The sequence below is a fragment of the Coenobita brevimanus genome, chromosome 2, assembly GCF_032717465.1.
Source record: "Coenobita brevimanus isolate Jiangsu-jjx chromosome 2, ASM3271746v2, whole genome shotgun sequence".
NCBI classification, from domain to species: domain Eukaryota; kingdom Metazoa; phylum Arthropoda; class Malacostraca; order Decapoda; family Coenobitidae; genus Coenobita; species Coenobita brevimanus.
The window spans coordinates 31,618,844-31,634,953 of NC_136955.1; the positions used below are offsets into that span (position 1 = coordinate 31,618,844).

Consider the following 16,110-nt stretch of genomic DNA (forward strand, 5'->3'; position numbering starts at 1 on the left):
CTTTTCGTTCATCCATCACATTCGATATCTTCCACATCATTCCCTTTCCTTTCGTGTACAATAATTCCTTGTTATAGGCCCCGTTTCCTCGGTGTACTTACTTCTGTGCCATAATCATGTCTCCAATGATCTCAGCAGGTGTGCTTTTCTTACACCTACCTCTCTAGTTTGTGCTGCCTATCTCCTGCGATCTTTCATAGTAGCAGTGCTCCATGCGAATCTTCCTTGGATCGTAATTTTTCAGTACAATCTGTCTGTTCCTTCGTTCCAGCCCCCAAACTCCCAGTGCACCACGCTCGTCTGAACCATATCTGATATTTCTCTTTCAGTTCCCCATCTCTGTTAGTATCATTTGTCCTTGAACTCCTGTTCGTTCAGTGACTGCAACTGGTTTGTACATGGTCCGTGATTACAGTACTGTAAAATCGGAATCTGAGATTGCTTATGCTACACATCATCACTATGCACTTCGCTCCCACAAATATGAAATCTTCCAACCCATTAATGTGACATTCCATCTACCTGCCGACAATCTCTCAATCACGTCAGACAACCTACGCATGTTGGATTTTCTTAATAAGAGTGATTTTGTTACGGATCAGTTTTCTCTAGTCTCTAACCGTACATGGGTACATCCGATCTTTGTGTTTCCCCCAGTGGCAATTTCTCTTATCGAATTTTTTGTTACTTTACTGCCGTGTTATGCGAATGGACAAAAGACTGCATGAGATCCGCACTGCGACAAGAATAGCACGGCAACCATAAGACCTTGAAACTGACAGTTCTCAGTGACACTGCTGAAGGTGTGAAGATCATGTAACTTTGTACTGAAGACTAGATAACTGAAACAAGCAGAAAGATGCCAGTTCAGAATAGTTAATGCAAATTAAGTAATATGGGGATAAAAGGATATCAAATGAAGAAGTAAGTGAAAAGAGTAACAAAGAAAAGAGAAGGTAAATGGTGATATGGACATAAACAGTGAATTGTGAATAAATAGCATAAAGATACCGTAGATATCAGGAAAAAATAACAAGAGTCTGGACCTTAGTTAGTGACAAAGGTGCATCACTCTCAAAGACAATTCTTGTGAAATCAACTGTTGTGTAATCAACTGCTATATGTTCATTATCCCATGTATTATTATAGTTTTCAGTATTAACCCTATCAAATGAACTTCATCTGAGAATTGGTGAAGAATGCTAGAGTTTGTTAATCCTACAATTGCTATAATTATCACACGCCCCGTAAATTATTGTTCAAGGGAGCGTAGCGAGGGAGAACACCAAATTCAGTCACAGTTTGGACCCACGGCATATGTATCCGAGCAAAAAATTTATCGCATCAGCAAGAAATTGGGGCAGGAGTCGGGAGGAACACTCTGTAGTTCAGTAGTAAACTTTTTTGGATATCTCAGCCAATTTTGAAATTACAAGAAAAATAGACACCAATCTGGTAATCGCATAAAAATCCTCTATTATTTTCATTTCATAGACAACTCGTAGTTCTCAATAGTTTTTTTCTGTAAATCCAGGAAACGTTTTTATTAAAGGCAGATTACTCGTAGCATAACAGTTGGCTGCGCAAGAAGTAACGGTCTAAGGTTGTGTGAGTAGCCCAGCAGTATTTTCAGACATTTTTTTTTCTTTTTTATGCTAAGAAAAAGGAACCAAAGGCCATGAGCCCCAAATAACTGCTCCTTCCAAGAGAAAAAAAAAATACAAGAGAGCCAAATTCAAGATTCGATCATTTCGAGATGCCTGGACACACTGCGTTTGAAAGACTGGAGATCATAGGCAGCAGGAAATACAGACAGATGGTGACAGTTCCAGAGTTGACCTATTGCATAAAACAAGGACTGGGAATAACGGTTAACTCTTGCATTAGGGAGTTGGACAGAAAAGTGATGACAGTTTACTGCTAGACGGGTGCTACGCGCCCATCGTAGAGGTGGAGGGATGCAAGCAGACAGTTCAGAGGAGCAGTAACCTTGGAAGTAGCCACAGAAAAGAGATAAAGATGCAACAGTGCGGCGAAGAGACGGAGGTTGAAGGGAGCCAGCAAGAGGAGAGAGTTAATGAGACGAAAAGCCTTTGACTCCACCCTATTGAAAAGAGCTATATGTGGGGAACATGCGAGTTGTACTCCACACAGCGGCTGATAAAACCTCTGTATGGAGTCAACAATTGTACAGGGGTAAAGAAGGTATGGAGTTGGCTTAGCACATCTAATCTCTTGGAAGCAGATTTTACAAGAGACGTAATATGATCTTTCCAAGATAAGTCCCAAGTGAATGAAACCTCAAGCATGTTCAAGGATGATGCAGGATTAAGCTGAATATTGTTAAACATTAGTGGGTACACCTGTGGAAGATTTTGTCGGGTTGATAGGTGTAAAAACTGAGTCTTTGATGCATTAAAAACAACCAGATTATTTTTACCCCAGTCAGAGATACGAGCCAAGTCAGACATTAGGTGCGCCATAGCCTCATCCCTTGTTTGTTGAAGTAACTGTTGAGATGGACGTTGCAGGAACCGAATGGAAAAGAGAAGAGTGGAGTCATCAGCGTACGAGTGGTTAGGGTTAGATCTACAACTTAGGTCATTAATAAATAAAAGGAAGAGAGTTGGTGGTAGGACAGAGCCCTGAGGAACACCACTGTTGAGAGATCTAGGAGAAGAACGATGGTCGTCTACAACAGCGGCTAAAGAATGACCAAAAAGGAAGCTATAGATGAAGGCACAGATAGAAGGATAGAAACCGTAAGAGGGCAGTTTGGAAATTAAAGATTTATGCCAGACTCGATCGAAAGCCTTTGAGATGTCAAGTGCAATGGCAAAGGTTTTGCCAAAGTCCCGAAAGGAGGATGACCAGGTGTCCGAATGGTAGGTGAGAAGATCGCCAGTGGAACGTCCCTGACGGAACCCATACTGACGATCAGAAAGAAGGTTGTGATAAGAAAGATGCTTTAAAATTTTCGGTTAAGAATTGACTCGAAAACTTTTGAGATACAGGATGTTAAAGCAATTGGACGATAGTTATAGGGCAGGGACTGGTCACCCTTCTTTGGGACTGGCTGAATGAGAGCAAACTTCCAGCAAGAAGGAAAGGTACTAGTTGATAGACAAAGGCGAAAGAGTTTGCCTAGGCAGGGTGTAAGCACAGAAGCACAGTTCTTGAGAACAACAGGAGGGACTTCATCAGGCACATATGCCTTGTTACTATTGAGGCCAGTGATGGCAGAAAATACATCAGCTGAAGACATTTTAATGTCAGCCATGAGGAAGTCAGAGGGGGAAAGTGATGGAGGAACAGCTCCGGTATCGTCTAAGGTGGAATTGGAGGAGAAAATCTGAGTGAAGAGATCTGCTTTATCGGTAGAAGAAATAGCTACAGAACCATCAGAGGAGAAAAGAGGAGGGAAGGATGATGAAGTAAAGTTGTTAGAAAGGTTTTTGGTAAGGTGCCAGAAGGAGCGGGAAGAATTCGAGTTGGAGAGTTGAGAGCATTTAGTACAGACGAAATTATTTTTAGCAGAGCAAAGAACAGACTTAGCACGATTCCGGTCAGAATCGTAAAGATTATGTAATCCAGGGGTGGGTTGGCTCCGGTACGTTTTATAGGCCCTTTCCTTGTTGTGGACAGCATTAGAACAAGCGTGATTAAACCAAGGCATTCTTGCATTAGTCAAACGATATGAGAAGGGAATGTATGCTTCCATACCCGAGAGAATAACCTCTGTAATGCGCAAGGCACAACCAGATGGCTCCCTCCCATGGAAGCAATAATCATTCCTGGGAAAATCAAATAAGTACCGCCTGAGGGCCTCCCAATCCGCAGCTCCAAAGTGCCACAGATGACGTTTCTTTGGAGGGTCCACAGGCCATACTGGTGCAATAGGACAGGTTAAGGTGATAAGGTTGTTATCGGAGGAGCCCAATGGAGAGAAAAGATTAACAGTGTAAGCAGAAGGATTAGTTGTAAGGAAGAGGTTAAGTATGTTGGAGCTCTCTCCAAGGCGGTCAGGGATATGGGTAGGATGCTGTACAAGCTGCTCTAGGTCATTAAGGATAAAAAGGATGTAGGCTTGTTCACCAGGTGGATCAGTGGAAGGAGAGGATAGCCAAAGGTGGTGGTGAACATTGAAATCTCCTAGAATGGAGATTTCAGAGAAAAGAGAAATGGATAGAATGTGTTCCATCGTAGAAGTGAGATAGTCGAAGAATTTTTGATAGCAGAATTAGGGGATAAGTAAACAGTTCAGATATATTAAGTCAGAGAATGACAGGAAAGCCGAAGCCAGAGTGTAGAGAATTCAGAAGAATGAAGTTCAGGAACACGAGAGCAAGATAAGTCGTTGCGTATATATACACAACATTCACCTTTGGCTTTGAAATGGGTATAGACAAAGTAGGAGGATACAGAGATGGATTTGCTGTCAGTTGCCTCAGACAGCTGAGTCTCAGTTAGAAAAAGAAGGTGGGGTTTAGAGGAGGAGAGGAGGTGCTCAACAGAGCGAAAGTTAGAGGAGAGGCCACGAATGTTGCAGAAATGAAGAAGTGAAGAAGTTCCAGGCAGCTCAAGTCGTCACCGGGAGAGGGGCGGAAGATGAGGGCATTTATGGTCCCCCCCCCCCTGGGGACTCCGAAGCTGTGTGTTGTGTAGTCATTTTTTTTTTTTTTTTTTGAAAAAGAAGTGTAGTGTGTACTGTGCATTTAGTTTGGTGTTGATAGAGAAACTTGTATTGGAGAGCATGCTGGCCTACTCTCTGTGTTACTGAGACACTGAAAAAGTTCAGCAAAGGGGGATGGTTAGGAACTACAAACTCGGTTCCACGGAGTCTGACGCACTGATTTTGCCCGCCGAGGACAGGTGGATTTGGTAACTCTGCGCGATGTACTCGGGCGGTGATTGGTGGATTTCCGTTGTGTTTGAACGTGCACCAAATTGACTTTGTATTCCAACCAAGGCCCTATTGATTTATAAGATATCGGAAAATACAGATGAAAATTAAAGCAATGCTATCGTTAGTGATAAATATGTGCCTTGTAAATTATTAGAGATAAAACCTGAATGACACTGATAACAAAACTAAGTAAAGTCGAGACTGGATGCATACGGACAACGGTCAGCGACTGTGGCGGGAATATTCAGACGATCATAGCGAGGTGGTTCCGATGTCCTGTGAAAGCTCGAAAGTTTTCCCCACCACTACTACACAGTGTCACAGCCTACAGTCTACAATATGCCCTTCACTACCTCATCTGCTAATATACGACCTGACCATAGATACGCTTACCTTATCTTCTAATAATTATGATTTGTGTGAGCACACACACACACACACACACACACACACACAGACACATACCTCACTGGGGTCAATACATGTTATTCTCAATATAGTGTACATACACATTTTCATTACCTTCATAGGTAACAATAGCTCTAAAAATCTGCATTCATAGTCAGATTCAGTAAAATTATTTCTTACATGAATAAGTTTCGTGTTTGATTTTCGCAAACATTTTCGTATCATAAGAGACAGACATACATACAGACAGACAAATACCCTATCCCTGGTCACCATGCACCCTCTCCTCAAGCATTTATCTCTGTCTTCTCGACAGAGAGCTGGGAAAGTAATGGATTACATCAGTGTACAATGAACCGAACTTTTGTTACTGGTGGAAGAAAGGAAAGTAAGATAAAAGCAAATCCCACGAGAAAATAATAGTTGAACTCTGCTGCTATAATAAAACCGCGTGCAGTGTGAACGAATTCAAACATAATGAAATGAATTTAAACAAATCAGTCGCTGACTTGTCCGTATGCATCCAGTCGCGACTTTACTTAGTTTTTATTATCACTGTTGTTCAGGTATATCTCTAATAATTTACAAGGCACATATTTATCACTAAAGATAGCATTGCTTTAATTTTCATCTGTATTTTTCGGTATCTTACAAATCAATAGGGCCTTGGTTGGAATACAAAGTCAATTTGATGCACGTTCAAACACAACGGAAATCCACCAATCACCGCCCGAGTACATCGCGCAGTGTTACCAAATCCACCTGTCCTCGGCGGGCAAAATCAGTGCGTCAGACTCCGTGGAACCGAGTATTGTCCTGAGGGCTGATGAAACGGGAGCTCCAGCTCTCCCTGTCATCAGCTTTCCATCCACCTTGGGAGTACTGCCCTGCTCGACTGGTGCTACAGAGCAACCAAGTTTTGCCTTTTCAAAACAAATAATGCCTTCTATTTGACTTTTTTTTTTTTTTTTTTTTTTTTGAGTGAATCTGAGTCAAACTAATACAATACCCTGATCGACGAAAGCAACTCTGAATTTCTGATTTCTGATTCGAATCGGAGCACACTGAGAGATTTGGTGAAAGTAATTTTTTGTGAGTGAGCAAAAAGCAAAGTCATTATTAACCTGCTAGGTCCCAAACCCCAGACCTAAAATTAATACAAGAGGAGAATTGGTTTTAGGAGTGTGAAGGAATATTTTTGGTGTAATCTGATAAGTTCTTTTTAGTGTTTCCAGGTCAGGAAATCAGAGGAAGATGATGAGCCACTTGTGACAATATTCAGCACTGCCTGACTTGCTCGCTCGCTAGCTCGGAAACGTTCTACACATTCACTGTGGACGCCTATTACATGTTTAATTGACTTCACTTTAATTCTTACACCCTTTAACAATTGTACTTTTTCACTGAATTTTAACATGGCCTTGTACTGTAAATATTGTATTTCCTTCTTTGTTGGATCCAGCTGCTTGCATAGCAGCATTCTGCCTTTTTATTATTCTCCCCTGTAGATAGAGGTTAACTATTCCCAGTCCCATTACACCCATGCTATATTACCCTTTGTTTCTCCACCTACGATATAACCAAGCTACTGTACTTATACGGTATAAACTTTGCCTCATTGTCTCAGGAGACACACTTTTTCCATTGCGGAAGGGAAAATTGTAACCACTTGTAATATAGTAGTAGGTAAGTGTTTTCTAAGTAGTATGTGTGTTGAAAGGCTACTTGACCTTTTTTCCCTTACTTATGGTCGTCATAGTTTGAAATTCTGCTGACATATCCTCTTTATGAGAGAGAGAGAGAGAGAGAGAGAGAGAGAGAGAGAGAGAGAGAGAGAGAGAGAGAGAGAGAGAGAGAGAGAGAGAGAGAAGGGGCACGCCAGACTCTGCAGGCAGACACAGAGGTAGTGTGGTCGGGATAAGACTTGTGCAGTTCTTGTGCAAATGTATATCAACAATATAGCAGTGGACTTTGGATTTACCTACATTCAATAAGAGGGGGCTTAACAAGGCTGCATGCGAGCAAACTTCCAGCAAGAAGGAAAGATACAAATTGAAAGAGAAAGGCAGAAGAATTTACCTAGGCAGAGTGTAAGCACAGAAACACAGTGGATAACAGAAGGAACTCTATCAGGCCCATATGCCTTGTTATTACTGAGGTCAGTAATGGCAGAAATCACACCAATTGAAGAAACTTTAAAGTTACCCATGAGGATGTCAGAGGTGGGCATAGATAGAGGATCAGCTCTGGAATTGTCTAAAGTGTAATTGGAGGGGAACGTCTGAGTGAAGAGTTCTACTTTATCAGTCGAAGAAACAGCTACAGAGCCATCAGAGCGGAGAAGAGGGGGGAAGAATGATGAAGTAAAGTTGTTAGAAAGGTCTTTGGCACAGAGCCAGAAGAAGTGGGAAAAATTTCAGTTGGAGAGTTCAGAGCATTCAATACCAGTGACATTATTCGTAGCAAAGCGAAGAACATTCCGGGCAGAAAGATAAAGAAGATGAGATTCAGGGGTGGGTTGGCTCTGGAACCTTTTGTAGGCATTCTGCATGTTGTGAACAGCACTGGAACGCGTGATTAACTATTTTTTTTTAAATTCTACACACACACACACACACACACACATATATATATATATATATATATATATATATATATATTCGTTCATCAGTTTATGAAATTGCATTTATGAACTGCCTCGCGGGCAGGATTAAATGGTCTTGCGGGCCTTATATGGCTCGGAGGCCGGACGTTCCCTATCCCTGATCTAATCTTATGACCTAATCCTCCCCATGAGGAACGTAGGAATCAGGCGTAAATGATCGATTAAAAGTGCCTCTTTCGTCATGAATTAGAATTATATAGTATGTGTTGTAGAAGGGGCCTAAAAATTATGTTATTTTAGTGAAACTTTTGGGTAGATTTTTGAAAACAGTTATTACAACCCAGAAGGTTCATAATCAGCTCCATTGTGCTAAAATCATTACCTATTAGCTGCCAGTTATATGTCTCCTCTACGTCGTAAATAAATTCTCACTTAGTTAATACCAAATGATATTACTTGGCTGGCAGTGAGTCGTAGGAAACTGAGATTAAATATTGCATATCCACCTTGTTGGGATGAAAGAGGTATAGGAGATCCTTCTATTGACCAAGACAGTGATCTGTTTATGCAGCACCACCAGCTAGAGAGTGAAGGTGTATAGGCCTCAGGAAACGAACTTCATGTCTTAACCTTGATCAGATGAAAAAATATAGTGGATCCTGCTATCAAGAGAAACAATGAACTACTATACAGCACTACCAGATACAAGGGATAAGATCAGACTGCACGTAAGAGGACTATTAGACCTCCAGGAAGGGTCTGTATACCTACCTTGTTTAGATGAGAGAAGTAGTAGGGTATCCTGGTGTTGGCAGCAATAGCATACTGCAGATGCAACACCACCAGATACATGCAGTAGGTTAGACGACTCAAAGGCTGCCATATGGGGTGACCTAGGAAGCTGTTAACCATCCCTGTTGAAGGTACAATTGTTAGACCTCGTAAAGCAAACAGTAAGAGCCACTCCTTTGTTACCTACATCAGTGTACAAGGACAGAAATTTTGAATAACCCACTTAAGTAACACCTACTCAATTAATTTTCCATTTGCTTTCCAATGATGTATATAGAATTGCAGTAGCCTAGGCAGTCTTTAAGATAACACAGCTTTGATGCTGTGCTCTACCATTCTACTACATGCATGAAAGTATCCTCGCTCGCTCGCTCAAACAAGATTAACTTATAATGGAGCATCTTTTGGTGTGTAAGCTAGCGATGCGAGCCAAAACACGATCAAACATATAGGTAAGTGGTAGAGTACAGCTCCAGAAAACTTACTCTTTTCGGAAACTAATAAGCTAAAGCGGACCTACTTACATCGTTGGAAAGATTATGGAAATGTTGACGCTGCCTAAGTAATTTTCCCAACCCTCGCCACGATATTGCTGAAAAAAAGTAAAAATGTGTCTAACTAAGGATTCAAACTGAGGTATTTTGGAAGTTATTAAAGTTAAAACGTGGGTCTGCTCATCGTTGAAAAGCTTACGGAAATGCAGTAAGTGTTATTTAACTATCATTTCCCAATATTCGCCACCGTATTGCAAAAAGAATTAAAAAGCACTGACTGAGAGGCAAAATTGAGTATCTCTGAAACTGCATAAGCCACAGCAGACCTAAACATGTCTTTAGGAAGCTTATGGAAAAGTAAAACGTTCTACTTGTGACTTTTTTTTTTATTTGCTGACAATTTGCAGAAAGAAAGCAAGAACCAAACTGAGCTCTATAACTATATATGTTACACCAGAAAGTAAAACTGCCAAACTGTTTATTGCTGGACCCTTGAGGGCTCTTGCCTAAAGGAACAAAAAGGCCAAAAGATAACCCTATGAAAGTCGTTCTATGAATCTAGCTTTATATTCATATAAATCCTAAAAGTATTTATATAGGTTCTCAGCTAGAGATATTTTTTAATATAACCGAAATCCTAGGGAATCTTTGCCTACCATCCAGCCAGATACAGAGAAGTTTGCTGGAGCTGCATATGAAGTTCTAATCTGGCCCAGATCTCTCATGGTCACAAAATGACTCAAACAGAGATTACTGCGCTGAGTCGGCCCTTGTCATTAACTTGGCCCGATAACTATTATAGATACATCAGACCTAACCACACATCATTAAAAAGTGCATGGAAAAGTACTAACCGTGAATTAAATGACTGCTGTCAATATTTGCCACCATACTGCTGAAAGAAACTATAAAGCACTCAATTTAGAAAAGAAAAATAGTTTACCTTAAAACTCTTTTACTTACAGGGGACTTATGCACGTGGCTGAAAGCTTGAGGAAAAGTAATAGGTACTATGAAATAAGTTTTTAGCAAAATTCGCTACCATTTGACAAACAAACCGAAAGCGCCAAACTGAGCACCCAAACTGGGTTTTCTCGGAAATTACTGGCATTAAAGCCACTGTGGACCTATGAACAACATTAGATAACTAAAATGATAATTATATTATCACACTTTCCCTCTCGAGCACGTTCCACTCTTTCAAATGTGAACGCCTATAACTTATTAATTTACCCCCTGGGGGTAGGAGGTTTTCAAGAATACTCCCCCAGTATCCCTGCTTGTCGTATGAGGCGACTAAAAGGTTTGATGGTGGGTTAGTACCCCATCCCATAAAAAGAACCAACTAAACAAACGAATAAAGCGCCTCGGACCAGGACGGACCATACCTTGACGACTAAGGAACGGACAAAGGACATTCTGAGGGTGGGGACATGGAATGTGAGACGAGTGAATGATGAAGTGAAAGAGTGGATATATGTGGATTGACTGAAACTAAATGGAAAGGTGAAAGGGTGAGAGAATGGGAATATAGTTTAGGTATAAGTGCGGGAGTTAATGAGAATGAGAGGGCAAGAGAGGGAGTATGTCTGATGATAAGCAAGAAGTGGAAGAAGAATATAAGAGAGTATGGAACAGTGAGTGCAAGGATTGTATGGGTGAGGATGAAAGTTGGTACACAGGCGTGGGTGATTGTATGTGCATATGCGCCGACAGAGGACCGAGTGGCAAGAGTGAAAGATGAGTTTTGGGCGAGAAGCATGTATGGACAAATTTGAGAGGAGCGAGAGAGTGCTTTTGACTGGAGACATGAATGGCAAAGTTGGGAATGTACTGTACTAGTGGATGGAGTGGTTGGTCGGTGGGATGTGCCAGCTGAAGTAGATGGGAATGGTAGTGCTTTGGTGGACATCTGTGCTGTTAAGGGGTTGGCAATAGCCAACACCTACTTTCGGCATAAGATGATGCACAGGTATACATGGAGAGTAATGACGAGGATGGATGGTGAACTTGTTGAACGAAAAGCAATGATAGACTACGTGTGTGTGAATGAGAAGACAAGTGTTGGATGCAAGAGTGTGGAGAGGGTGGGGGAATGGAGTCTCGGACCATCACTTAGTGATGGCCAAGGTAAAGTTGGAAAGAAAATGGTTGAAGAGACGAAGGGGAAGACAGGAGGAAACAGCTCCTGTGAGAAGAGTGGAGAACTTGCAAGATAGTGAGAAAATGGCAGAGTATAAGGCCATAGTTGAAGAAAGATTGAGAAGGTATGAGTTAGAGCAGATGGAAGGGGTGGAAGACGTACGTAAGATATTCACGGAAGAGATAGGCGCAGCATGTGAGGTGGTTTGTGGAGTGAGAAGATGCAAGGGTGTGCAAGGGATAGCATGGTGGAATGATGTGAAACGAGCTGTGGAACAAAAGAAGAAGGCATATCGTGAATGGATAGCGAGTAGAGGTAGAGGAAAAGATGAGAGAGAGAAAAGAGAGATATATGTGAGCAGGAGAAGGGAGGTGAAGAAACTGGTGAAGTAGAGTAAGAAGAAAATGGATGAAGAGTTTGGGAGGAATCTGAGTGTGAAATGGAGGGAGAGTAAATGTTTTGGAAGGAGGTAAAGAAAGTAATGCAGTGTGAAAGGGGAAATAGTATGGGAGTGAAAGATAGGAATAATAGATTGTTGGTGAAGAAGATAGAGAAATTGAGATGGAAGGAGCAGTTTGAGGATTTGTTGAATGTAGAGAGTGAGAGCAGTGCGAATATAAGTGGTTGAGGAATGGCTGGGAGAAGAAGAGATGAGAGGAGGGAGGAAGTAGTGGTATCAGGACTCCATATTATAATTACAAATCATAATAGATAGATAGATTAATAGATAGATAGACAGCTCTATGCGAGCCTGGGAATGGGAAATGAGCTTGCAAATTACACTGAGGAAAGCTGACAACAGTGGCCAGTAAGGAGATGATGCAGTTAGTTGTCAGCAATCCACCCGTGAACAAAGCCATAGTGACCATACACACATACTCACACACAGGCTTCTAGAACTTTCCACTCACAAGGAACACACGTGATACAACCCCTGCTACACCAGAATTTAGGAAAGAGAGCTCAGAAGGAGACAGGCCTTAGAACAGGCAGGTCAGAAGGAGAAAGGGCTTAGCAACTTGAGAGAGAGACTGAGAGAGTGAGACAGGGAGACAGGGACTCTGCTCAACTCACTCGTGAATGAGAGACTTGTTAATATTTCCAAGACAAATAAAAATAGTCCCATACTATTCTTTACCTCTCCTGTCACTACATGACAAATGGGAAAGAAGATTACCTACTTACGAAGCTACTCAAATATAATAACCGCTCGTCCACAAGTCTAATATATATAAAACTCCACTACAAGTAAACACAAAGTAACTACAAAGTCTTTTATGACATTTGGTAGCAGCGAACGTATAAGAACCTCGTCTACGAATAAACATTGAATTCCTACAAAATATCAAGATTGAAAACAAGAATACCTCTGACAACCAACAACTTACAACCAGCTCCTGAAAATTCTCTCCAACAAGCCCCCTCCGTCTCCCCGATCATCATGCTGATGCAAAGGTGAAGAGGTCACAGGACGCCTTGCAAGTAGTTTAACAAAATATTGATACGATCTTGCAATTCCTACGACGAACCAACGAACTAAAACCATCTAGAATTAACTACAATTAACAACTCTATGAGTCGTCTGTATAATCTTCTACACGCACCTACAAGTAGCGGCAGTCTTCATGCTACAACGAGTAAATCACAAGAAAAAAAGGACCACAACTACCTCGAGGAAGAAAAACGGAACAAACAAACGAAGAGTGAGACACGACTCATAACTCATCTTACTCACTCATCTTCACTCAAGTTACTCATCGCTACTCATTCACTCACCACAGCTACCAGTGTGGAAAGTCGACGTCATCATGCGTGCTTGCTGAAAAGACGCCACGTCGGTCAACACACCACCTGCACCACCAGTCACACCATTCCCACCACAGTAAAAATTAGTGAGTTACATACTTACTTCATTTATACAATACACAGTGATAGACAATAAGCTTCTGCACAAACATATAAAACGTGCTGTATAGTTACAGCTTAAATACACATACTTACTTCAGTTATCGGCATAACTCAAACACTAAATAATCACCAACAATAAATATTCTACACTGTATATATTCATTCATTTATCATAACATTTATTTACTACCAACGAGTGTTACCATACAAAAAATACCTACATAAAATACGTGTTTCATACGTACAACTATGCATTATTACATCTACAAAGTAATAAAGAAAATATACCATCACAGTTACTCAGTGAGCAATTAAAAGAACTGTATTAAACATTTATTAATTAAAGCTACCTAGTGGAAACATATAAATTAAGTTTCAAGGTAAACTAGAAAAAAAAAAAAAATGGCCAACACAAATAACGTTAGCAAGAGTGAAAATCTTCAACACAATTGTGAAGACAATGATTTCCACACAGTGCTGACACACATATTACCCACGATAGGTACAAGTGAACAACAAGTCAGTGTATATAATTAATACTGTATATAGTGTATATATATTTTTTATATAAAATAACAAAATATGGGACTATATTATGTCATTTTCAGTAATACCTGTGCAATATAAACTAAACTTTAAAAAAGTATCCCAAGGAAATTAGCCAGTAATTACGCAACCATGAACAACATGGAAAAAGCGTACACAAGCGAAGAAAAACAAACTATAGAAAATCAATACATACAAAAAAAAAACAAAAAAGAAAGAAAGAAAGAAATTAAGAAAGAAAAAAAGAGAAATAGAGTAAGATCACATAACAAACAAATGAAAATAAGTGTAAGTGTTACTACAAATGCCAAAATACCACATAAACTACAAACAAAAAAGCAAACGGTTGTCTCCACAAGCTAGTGGCATGGCACATCATATCATCGACCGCAGCATATGTTAGGACTGCAATTATAACAATTATGTAACTCCATATTATAATTATGTAACGACAAGCGATTGCATTATGTTACACTTGCTACAATTATGTAACTACAAACAATACTACAAACAATATGTACCATTTATGTAACAGTTGCATTAACAAGATGTAACTTTTATGTAACTTTAACTACAATTATGTAACTACAAACAATATGTACCATTTATGTAACAGTTGCATTAACAAGATGTAACTTTTATGTAACTTTAACTACAATTATAAGGCCAAAACACTTATGTAACAGTTGCATTAACAAAATGTAACTACAGTTATAAGGCCAACGCATGTATGCATTTCATTACAATAACCCAAGTACATACTGTATTACAGTTAAATAATTTACTTTAATGCATTTATTCAAATATGTATACAACTTGTTTAAAATGTAATATTACTGAATAATCACTATTTACTATGAATATTATATGTATACAATATTCATATAATTATGTTACTTTTACAATATTATGTATTTCATTTAATTAGCTTATAAGTTCATTATAATGTGTATATAATATATATTAATATGTTAGGACTATTAACTGTCGATGGTACGCCATTTTCGCGTGACCGAGCAGATATCAGGACTCCATATTATAATTACAAATCATAATAGATAGATAGATTAATAGATAGATAGACAGCTCTATGCGAGCCTGGGAATGGGAAATGAGCTTGCAAATTACACTGAGGAAAGCTGACGACAGTGGCCAGTAAGGAGATGATGCAGTTAGTTGTCAGCAATCCACCCGTGAACAAAGCCTTAGTGACCATACACATACTGTATACTCACACACAGGCTTCTAGAACTTTCCACTCACAAGGAACACACGTGATACAACCCCTGCTACACCAGAATTTAGGAAAGAGAGCTCAGAAGGAGACAGGCCTTAGAACAGGCAGGTCAGAAGGAGAAAGGGCTTAGCAACTTGAGAGAGAGACTGAGAGAGCGAGACAGGGAGACAGGGACTCTGCTCAACTCACTCGTGAATGAGAGACTTGTTAATATTTCCAAGACAAATAAAAATAGTCCCATACTATTCTTTACCTCTCCTGTCACTACATGACAAATGGGAAAGATTACCTACTTACAAAGCTACTCCAGTATAATAACCGCTCGTCCACAAGTTTTATATATATATATATATATATATACATATACAGTATATATATATATATATATATATATATATATATATATATATATATATATATAACTCAACTACAAGTAAACACAAAGGAACTACAAAGTCTTTTTATGACAGTGGAAGCAATGAAGAAGATCAAGATGGGAAATGGCCCCAGGAATTGATGAAGTGTGTGGTGAAATGCTGAGGTATGGGGGTGAGATTGTTGTGGAGTGGGTATGGAAGTTGTGTAGATTGGCTTGGGAAGAGGGAAGGGTTCTTGAGGACTGGAAATCAGGTATACTTGTTCCTTTAAACAATGGAAAAGGGGAGACAGAAGTATGTGGTAACCGTAGGGGTATTTGCCTTCTTAGTGTGACTGGAAAAATATATGGTAGAATGCTCATTGACAGGGTTAGGCATATGACAGGGGAGCTAATTGGAGAACAAGGGAATTTAGGAAGGGAAAAGGGTGTGTAGATCAGATATTTGTTCTAAGATGTTTAGTGGAGAAGTATCTACAGAAGGAAGAGAAGGTGTATGCTGACTTCATGGACTTGCATAAAGCTTATGACAGAACAGATAGGCAAGGTATGTGGAAAGTATTAAGCTTATATGGAGTGGAGGGGAAATTGTTGAGTGCTGTGAAGAGTATGTACGAAAGAGCTAGGGCTATGGTGCGAGTGGATGGTGAGCTGAGTGAGTTCTTTGATCTCAGTGTGGAACTGAAACAGAGTTG

The 16,110-nt window shown here is 40.0% G+C and overlaps 1 protein-coding gene across 1 annotated transcript in view; it reads right to left on the reverse strand.

The window, feature by feature from the left end:
• The window catches only part of LOC145392073 (nose resistant to fluoxetine protein 6-like), a 199,779-nt gene that overhangs the window by 77,914 nt on the left and 105,755 nt on the right, over nt 1–16,110 (reverse strand). The window contains exon 12 of the mRNA XM_080266532.1: nt 8,691–8,833. Within this exon, the coding sequence (XP_080122658.1) occupies nt 8,691–8,833 (143 nt within the window). The remainder of the gene's footprint in view (nt 1–8,690; nt 8,834–16,110) is intronic.